This window comes from Vigna radiata, chromosome 2, assembly GCF_000741045.1.
Source record: "Vigna radiata var. radiata cultivar VC1973A chromosome 2, Vradiata_ver6, whole genome shotgun sequence".
In the NCBI taxonomy this organism is placed as follows: Eukaryota; Viridiplantae; Streptophyta; class Magnoliopsida; order Fabales; family Fabaceae; genus Vigna; species Vigna radiata.
Genome location: NC_028352.1, coordinates 15,684,504 through 15,694,783, shown reverse-complemented (window position 1 = coordinate 15,694,783; position 10,280 = coordinate 15,684,504). Strand labels below are relative to the sequence as shown.

The window sequence follows — 10,280 nt, the reverse complement described above, 5'->3', positions numbered from 1 at the left end:
CTCCAATGCCATAATAATTCATATACACACCATACTACATCAACCATTAATCACATGAGATACCTCTTGAATCAAAATTTCACATCCAATACCATATTAAGTCATACACCCATCATACTACACCAATCATCCTTACTTTGCAACAAAAGTCAAACAAACCTTTAATTCACCAAAAGCAATTAACTGGAAAGCTTGAACCGAACGTTTTAAGCATGGGCCGAGCACTTAGTGCATAGGCCGACCATTGGGAAAAGGACTGGGTGTCAGGACCGAGCACCCTTTAGTAGACCGAACGGTCATGAGAAGGATGTCCTTCTCTTACCGAGACCCGCCAGACCGAACGATCATGAGAAGGATCTGTCCTTCTCTGATCGAGACCCACCAGACCAAGAGTATTACTAGACCGAGGACAACGCTAGACCGAGAACAATATCTGGCCGAAAGCAAATACAAGGTCGAGAGCCTTTAAGACTGAGAGAAATTCATGGCCGAGAACACCTTAGACCGAGAGCAATACATGGCAGAGAACACCTAAGACCGAGAGTAATACATGGCCGAGAACACCTAAGACCGAGAGCATCTAAGACCAAGAACTACATATGGCTGAGAGCAATGCCAGACCGAGAGAGGTCCAGGCCGAACGGTCATGAGAAGGATCAATCCTTCCCTGACCGAGACCCCTAAGACCGAATGGTCAAATTATGCAGAACTCTACAGAATGCTGCAGAATTCTGCAGAATCTGGACAGCAACCTCTGTGACCATTTTTAACAACTTTTACCAACTTCTAACACCTATAATTCTTGTTTTAGACATAATTAAACCTATCTAATTGATTCTAAACGTTCCCATTGCATTTCTAAAGTGATTTAAGCTCCTTCCCAACTCTAAAACACCAATTTTCCCAACTTAGGGACCCAAAACCCAATCTTACCATTTTGCACTTATTTTGGCCAATATAGTGACTCCAACAAGTCACAATACAGTGAATGAAACTGCCCCAACAGCCCAAAAACGTGACAAACCTCATTTTCTCAAAATCACTACCTCACTTCCTCTAAAATGACCAAAATGTAACCCTAAGACACTTGATTTCTCTCCTAACAATACCACAACAGATTTTCCACACCAAAACAGTTCCAACATACATAATTCATCATTCAACATCATTCCAAACAGTTCATATCCATCAATCACCAAATTCACATAACACTCGCACTTCCATACATGCATTTCAAGTTAGCAAAAATCAAAATTATGCTTCCAACAACATACCAATTCGAAANCAATCACCAAATTCACATAACACTCGCACTTCCATACATGCATTTCAAGTTAGCAAAAATCAAAATTATGCTTCCAACAACATACCAATTCGAAAGTCATCATGCATTCACATCACACAACTAAAATGAAAAGAAGAACTAGCTCCCCTTACCTCTAGTGTAGACAACCAAGCTCCAGAAGGAACCCTAGTGATGAAGGTTAAAAAACAGTTATTTTCATAGTCAATTTGTATCGAATTACGCCCCTTTACTACTTGGAATGAGCCTAGAATCATGCAAAACTCAATAAATGAGTCTGTAGAGAGACAAAAGCTGTTTTTAGCGATTTTATGCTTGTTTTGCATTGTTTTGTAGCTATTTTGAGAAAGTGAAGAATGGAGTTAAAGATACAAGTCGTTGACTCAAGAAAAGAGCAGAAAAATGAAGATTTGAAGAGTCGACGCACTACCCGACGGCACACTTAAACCGCCTGGCGGTCCAGGATGAGGAGTAGGTAGTAGGCATGGCGATTGACGCTGGGCGGTTCTGAGGGAAATCGCCGGGCGGTGGTGATTGCCGCCGGGCGGTTTGGAGGATTATGGGAAACCGCCGCGGGGCACACTTAAATCGTCGGGCGGCACACTTAAACCGCCGAGCGGTGGCTCACTGGGCTTGGGCCTGTTTTCTGTTACGCTCCTCACCTTTAAATACCCCTATTTCGAGTTCAGAGTTATTCTTTTGACAGGGGAGAACGACCAGACCTAATTTTGCTCTCTAGAGAGGATCTCTTGGATGCTTAGGCTCCTTTTCATCTTTTCTAGGGTTTTCTCTTCCATTCTTCTTCCATTTTTCATCTAGTTTCACCATGTCTATGGTGAACTAAACCCTATTGTTGTTGGGGGAAACAATGTAATCTTTTGATACTCTNTTTTATTGAAACTCTTGATTATTTATATGGTCTCCATATCTTTTGATTGATAATTGTTGGGTTATCATCTGTGCTTAAGGCCTTTATCGTTTAACTCATTCAGTAACTGATGTTTGTCTTCATTGATATGGGGACGTACAGTAATGACATGAACTGGTGAGTAATTTCTTGATTTTGCAATACCACCTAGGGATAGGGGTAGGACGATCAATTGCGCTAACTTCTGTTTATAATGCGGTATTAATTGCTAGGGGAGGCTAGGGATAGCAAGCCAGTAGTTAATATTAGGCTCTTTTCGCCGAGGGATCGGGTTAAGGGAAGGCTAAGAAAGTCACATAACAATTAATTAATCAAACTAATATTCAAGAGGAGTAGGTAAGAGAGAGCGGATTAGATGAAATTGTGAACCCCCAACAACATCCGTTCATCCATTGTTTTTGTTTGTCAATTGAATCACCTTTATTTTGCATGTTAATATTTTTGTTCTCAAATCCAATTTATTAATTTTTATTTTCAAGTCTTATTATTTTAATTCACGTGAACGAGAAAGCCTTTCGAGTCTCTTGGGAAAACGATACTTGGTCTTACCATTTATATTACTTGTACGATTTGGTACACTTACCAATTTGTCAACACCTAGCCCACTTGCTTGCACTCCCAAAATGTTAGAATCACCTATAAATCATCAATTGATGATGGAAAACGAATCTTAGAACCAAATGGAAGCTAGACTATGGAAGAAAACGAAATGGGATGCATGCAAGAAGTTCAATCGCATGTTTACAACCCTAGGGCAACGAGAAAAGGGGTTTTCTTACCGGTTGGAGGAATCGGAACTTCAATCAGTAGAAACGTTACTCTTGAAGTCCTAAAGGCCTAGATAGCTTCAATTCAACAATTCAATGGATAAATCATGAGTATTGTTAGAGAGAAGGTAGAGCAAGAGAAGAGGGTTTTGCTTTTAGAGAGAGAAAGAAAAATGACTAAATGAAGAGTCTAATCTTCAGAAAATGCCTTTTCCTAAGACTAAGGCTAAGGCATCCCTTGACTTATGGGCCTGACTATCCCATATATTAAGGCCCAATGATTTTAAACAATTATCAAACCTTTATATATATATATATATATATATATATATATATATATATATATATATATATATATATATATTATGGCACAAACATATTCATTTCTTATTTTTTTTAAGTGAATATGAACCATTTTTATATTTAGTGATTTCTAAACTAATTAATTATAAAAATTGAAGTCAATAATATTTTTGCAAAGGATTTTGTTGAATGAAAATAAGTTAATAGTTTAGCAACAATTTTGTTGGATGAAAAAAGGTAGGTTAGTTATCATGTTTCAAGAGAAAAAGAAAATTAGACTGTGATTGTTGAATACTAGAATTTTAAAGGGAAGAAAAGGCGTAAGAAAATACTCAAGTTATATGTCCCTTAAAACCTTGAATATGTAATTTGGATGTATTAATTAATTAACTAACTCATAAATATTAAATATATTTGTAACGTTTAGCCTTTGACATTAACATTATGATTTCTTTGTAGCGAAACAGGAATTTGCAAGTGACTCTCGTATTCGTGTGCAACATTTTTGTGTTCTTAAACAAATTTGCGTGATGACATGAAAATTGTGTTCTTATGCAACGATTTATGTATGATATAAATTATTATAAATTATTGAAGGTATATATATATATATATATATATATATATATATATATATATATATATATTAATAGTATTAAGAATATTAATATTAATGATAATAAATAATATTATGAATTATTTTAGTAATTAATTTTAACTAATCTAAAAATTATTTTATTTTATTTTTAATAAGATTAATTTTGTTAAAAAAAGTTATACTTTTTAAAACTTTTTTAATATATTATAAATATCTTTATTTACTTCAAATGAGTGTATTTATTAAATCAAAGAGACTATTAGTCAATCTCGTAATAAAAATACATTGAAATCACAGGAGTAAAATACATGGAAATGGTAACTGTTAAAACAAAAAGTACCTAAAAATTAAGTATTATTATGTAATAATCAAACACAAAATAAAATATCTTTCCATTTCCTTCTTTAACTTGCACAGTAAAGATAGTCTATTTTAAGATAAATCAAACATTTCTATCTTCATCCTAAGTTACTGAAAAATCCTAAGGTATTGAAAAGTCTTGAGTTTTAAAATCTTGATCATTAAACCTGTAACATGTTCTTTAGTTTTTTTAATGCACACCAATTTGATTTCTCCATCTTACACAATATCTCTTAAAAAAATGAAAACACATTCTAACATGCTTATTCATCTCATGCATTATTGGATATTTTTTTTAAAGTTTAATGTTTGAATCATCGTTATACAGTGTTACTGTCCTAAATATGAGTTAAGTTTTTCAAAACTCTTCTCATTCATGTTGCTTGATAAGCATCGGCAACGATAACTATAAATTTGTATCTGTAACAATTGGTTGTTTATTGGACATCCATTATACTGCCCCTAAATTTAGTAAAAGTACATAACCCAAAGTGCTTTTTGAATCATCCTTATCTCTTGCATGATCAGAATTTGTGAAAACAAATTTTCTTCTCTTCCCTTGTAAAATATCCCATTACTAGTAGTCTATTTTAAATACCTTAAGATTCTTTTAGTTGCTTGTAAGTACATCTTTGTTGGCTTAGACATATACCTATTAATTAAGCTTACACTAAACATGATATCGGATCGTTTAACAGTTAAATATAGTAAACTTCTTACAATTTGCTTGAAGTAAGTTTTATTCACGGTTGTACTTTCAACATCTTTGTTAATCTTACTAACTGGAACAATTGGATTTTTCACAAGTTTATTCTCTAACATTGCAAACTTCTTTAGCATATCGATGGCATGTTTTTGTTAACACAAAAATTCCACATGGTTTTTGTAAGACCTCAATACCAAGGAAGATCTTATATTCCTTAAATCAGTCATATCAAAGGCTTGTATCCTAGACTTCTTGAATTTAAGCATCATACCCATGTCAATGCCAGTTTAAATCAAATCATCATCGTATATGCTGACAATCAATATGTTTTCTCCAAGACCTCTTTTGATGAATAGAGTTTGCTCACTTGAACATTTTTTAAAGCCCTCTTGCATGAAATGTGCTTTTATATGGCTAAACCACGCCCTTGGTGCTTGCCTTAGACCTTACAAGGCTTTATTTAACTTGCAATCCTTATGCTCCTTCCCCTTTTTGACATAGCTCTTTGGTTGTTCTATATAAATATCTTCACTTAACTCTCCATGTAAGAATGCAAATTTTACATATAGCTGAAAAATTTTGCATCCTCTACATGCCGCATTGTTTCCATGCATGCAACATGAGCAAAGACCTCCGAAAAATTGATTTCGTATTGTTGAGAATACCCTTTAGCTACCAATCTAGCCTTATATTTATCAACTTCTCCATACTCATTCAACTTTGTCTAATAGATCCATTTGACTCTGATGGTTCTAGTTCTAGCTAGCAGGTCCATTAGTTCCCATGTTTGATTCTTTTAAATTGAGTTTATTTCATTATTCATAACATTTCTCCTTTTCTTGTGTTTGAAAAATTCCTCAAATAGAATTGGATCTTCACTTGTGACATCTTGTACTATGTAGTTTGCTACCTCATCTTCATCTTCTTCACTTAATCCTTTTCCAGTGACAAATTATTCCATCCAACTTGGCCTCCTTCTTTCTTTACCTTGAATCATATCTTCTTGTGAACTCATTGTTGCTTCATTTCTAACTTCACTTTCATCATTATGCTCACTATTTGCACCATCATTATCAACTTCAGTATCTTCCTCAGATTCATCACTATGTAACTCATCATCGCCCCACAATAACTTTGATTCTATTTTCTCTTTAACCCCACTCTTAACTCTCCTCTTTCTCAAATATAACATATTTACTAACAATAATTCTCTTTGTCTTAGGATTAAATAAACAATAACTCTTTGACTTTTCCCTAACAACCAATAAAATACAAGGAAAACATTTATCATCAAGTTTATCTTTTTTTGCGCACGTAAGCCAAACATCCCCAAACTTGAAGATGTTTTGTTGAAGGTTTGATTCCACTCCAAGTTTCTTGTGGAGTGATATTCCTCATAACATACGTTAAACACCAGTTCAATAGATAAAAGGTCCAGATTACTACTTCAGGCCAAAAAACTTGGGAACCTTTTTGTAGAGAGCGAACAATGGACCATATTCATAATAAATTTGTTTTTGCGTTCTACAACTCCATTTTGATGTGGTGTATAAGCTATTGTAAGTTGCCTTTTATTCCATGTTCTTCGCAAAACAACTTGAACTAAAGAGAGTTAAACTTCCCTCTTCAATCTGTTCGTAAGCATTTGATGGATGCTTCAACTTCATTTTCCACCATTTTCTTGTAGGATTTGAAACACTCCAAAGCTTCAATCTTTTCGAAAAGCAAATACGCCCAACCTTTACGACTATAATCATCAAAGAAGATTAAGAAACACCTTTTTCCGCTATTTGAAATGAGTTCCATTGGACTACAAATATCTATATGTATGAGTTCCAACATTTTGCTAGTGTGCCATTTACTTGCCTTAGGAATTGGATTACGATGTTGTTTTCCAGTGAAGTAGTCAAAACACATGATACTATAGTCGCCGAGTTCAAACAGTCCATGAACCATTTGTCGTGTTTGTAGTGTCTTGAAGTGATCAAACCTTTGATGCCAAAGGTAAGTGAGGTCAGAGGAAGGTGTGTAGACATTCTTCAATGGGAAGGGTGATAGATCTTTCATTGAAGAGAATAAGCATACGATTGCTACTCATTTTTGTATATGTAATCAAACATTTAGTCGGATTAAGGAAGGTCTTTTTCTTGTAATTGTCCCATGCTTAACAATTTTTATAAGCTCTGAGACATAGTATACATCACGAATAAGGAAGGTTGTGCCATTAAACGTCAATCTGACACTTCTTATTCCAACAACAGTCATCCGAGAATTGTTTCCACATCTGGCAAAATGTTGATCTCCAGATACCAATTCTACAAGCATAACTTTATCACCAGACATATAATTAGAACATCCTAAATCCTTAAACCATGCATCATTCCTTTTGGATTCCTTTTCTATACTGTAGCCATCAGAAGAAGCTCTTTTATTTCATATAATTGTGCATAATTTGTTTCTCCTTTGTTCATTTAAGGACATTCATATTGGAAATGTCCCCAATTATGGCACTTGAAGCATTCCACAATGGCTTTTGAAGAAAATTATCTTCCTGTTCCCCGTCCATGACCTCGATGTGTTCCTTATCCTCCTCCTATATCGCGATTGATCTCTAACGTGAGTACTTGTTCATTATCTCGATAAGCCTTTTAAACTTTTGCTCATGAACCACCAAAGAGCTTTGAAGTCCGTCGATACACATTACCTTTGAGTCCTTTGACTCTTTGATCGAAACCACAACATAGGTAAAACGTGTTGTAAACGTTCAAAGTATATTTTTTCAATCACCTTCGAGCCAGGCATAAGCTTTCCATTGCTTCTCATTTACTTGTCACTACCACAAACTCTAGCAAAATACTCTCTAATGATATATTTGTTTATAACATTTCAAGCACATCAAACTCCCTTCTTAATGCATTAAGCATTGATTTCTTCGTACGATCAATTCCTCTAAATTTTCAATCTATGACTTTAAAAAAGTAATATTTGACTTTGTGATTCTCAATTCTGGATTTTTCCAACGGTTCCAATTGTTCACGAGACATAACAATATACTCCATAGGCTCCCAACACCATTATTGATAAAATTCTAGAGACCTTTAACACGTAGAAGTTTCTCCATCAATTTACTTTAATAATCATAATGTTGACCATCAAATACTTTATTACGAGTTTATCATTATTCATCTTATAAGATGTTATGTATCAAGTCTAGTGGAAACTCTAGTATCAGTAAAGAAATGAAAAAAAAAAATGTATATTACAATTAATGCCAACAGGATGCGTTTATTAAATTAAAAAGGCTATTAAATAACCAATTAACTAGTCAATTACGCAACAAAATACATGAAAATGAAAGTGATAACTCTTAAAAAATGCCTAAAAGTTAAGTATTATTATGCAGTAAAAAACAAAAGAATAAAATATCTTTTCATATTTTTTTTTCATTTTGTAATTGCCATTTTATTTAATATTTTCATTTTGTAAGCAAAATTTCATCTTTTAATTATCATTTTATTTAATATTTATCACTTTATGCTGTTTGAGCATTTCTAATTTACAAACAAAAAAACATTAAATTTTCTTTAATTAAAAACCAATATATAATGCTAAAAATTATAATATAACCAAATAATTCTTTCAGAGTCAACCCAACTATTTTGTTTTAATACGGTACACATATTATGATATTCCAAAATAAATAAAACCTTATTATCAGAGTTCATGAAAACACACATAAACATAACCAAACATAACCAGTAGCAAAATAAATATACATAACAATACAGATATAAACACATGGAATTGTAGTTTGGGCGGCTAAGCACATAAATTGTAAATGCAAAAGTCAATTTTTTTCTTAAATTTTTCTTTCCTAAAAATTATAAACAGAAGAACTGTACTATTAATTAACTTACACACTCAACCTGCGTCCAATCTCGTAAGAGAGAAAAGCATCTACAGTCGCGTACTGAACCTGGTGTGGAGTGAGCCAGGGATTGTCCCACCTACTCCTCGAGATTCGTTTGGGCTTTTCAAACTCCAAATCCAGCACGCGGAGGCCCAACGATTTAAGCCCGGCTCGGTTCAATTCCCTGTCACGAAGCTTCTCCGCTGCAAAAGATCGAAGGTCGCGAATATTAACAACACGGAGATTGTAGTCTTCTAGAAGCTTCTCAGCATCTTCTTCTATCCCAACGCCAAAGAATGTGACACTGGAATTGGCAAGGAAGGAAACAAGCGAAGGAGGAATGGAAGGGGAGTGAAGGATCTGGAAGACGAGACAGTGTTGGCCAAGGCATAGTTGGAGCGTGGCGACAGGGTTCTGCATGTTGCGCTGCGTGTTGGGCCGCCACTCGATATCCAGGCCCACCATGAGCCCAGTTTGATGGCTGCGGACATTGGTGGAGATCCAGGAATGAACGAGAGAGGGATCAGAGGTGAGGAGGGTGTGGATGGTGTGGGTGTGGAAAGTGACATCGTATAGATTATGGGTTTCGTAAGGGAGACAGTGATCTACCACGCTTATGGTGGCCATGCCGGTGGGGTTGGCGTTTACTGAACTGATGGGAGCGCCGTTGTGGTCAACCATGTCTGGCGTTCTCTGAATTGGAGAAAAGGAGAGAGATAGGGTTTGAAGCTAAATAGTAGGGTTTGGATTTTGATCAGCTTTTACAAATGATTATTCTTAGGGTTCAAATAATTTTTTTACCTGTAAATCTTTTGAAATTTAGATATTTATTATTTTCAATTTGGGTCTTGGAACTGTTTTTTCTTAGATATTTTATTTTAAACTGATTAATCAGTATTTTTAATAAAAATAAGTTAGAAGATTACTATTATATTACAATCAATAATTTGAAAATTGTATATAATTAATGTTTTTTCATTGTAAAACATGTGTAAAAATTACACTTAACTTGTTATGACTCATTATTAATAATGTGTATTTGAAAAATAGTATAAAAAAAAAATAATAATGTAATGAGTAATCATATTAAAATAATTTAAACTACACCAACTAATTTAAAAAATATTTCAAAATTAATACGGTGATAATTTGATTATATAAACAATAAGGGTAAGGATGGAAATCGAGGGGGATGAAGAAGAATTTGATTATCATGTACTCATTTCTAACAAAATTCCATTCACATGTCTATATAATTCTTTTATTTCATCTCCAATTAATGATATATTTCTATTGATCTTGTTATTTATTTTCTTACTATTTAATATTAATTAATTATTTTTAAAAAATAAAAATAAAAAATCATGATAAAGAAACTTGATATTGTGAAATATTTAATTTTAAA

General features: G+C 33.8%; 1 protein-coding gene across 1 annotated transcript; it reads right to left on the bottom strand.

Moving 5' to 3' along the window:
* Nucleotides 1-8,717: 8,717 nt before the first annotated feature.
* On the bottom strand, nt 8,718-9,662 carry LOC106755754 (Werner Syndrome-like exonuclease). The gene has a single exon (XM_014637964.2). The coding sequence runs from the start codon at nt 9,554-9,556 to the stop codon at nt 8,879-8,881; it is 678 nt and encodes a 225-aa protein (XP_014493450.1). The 5' UTR covers nt 9,557-9,662; the 3' UTR covers nt 8,718-8,878.
* Between the last annotated feature and the right edge of the window lie 618 nt (nt 9,663-10,280).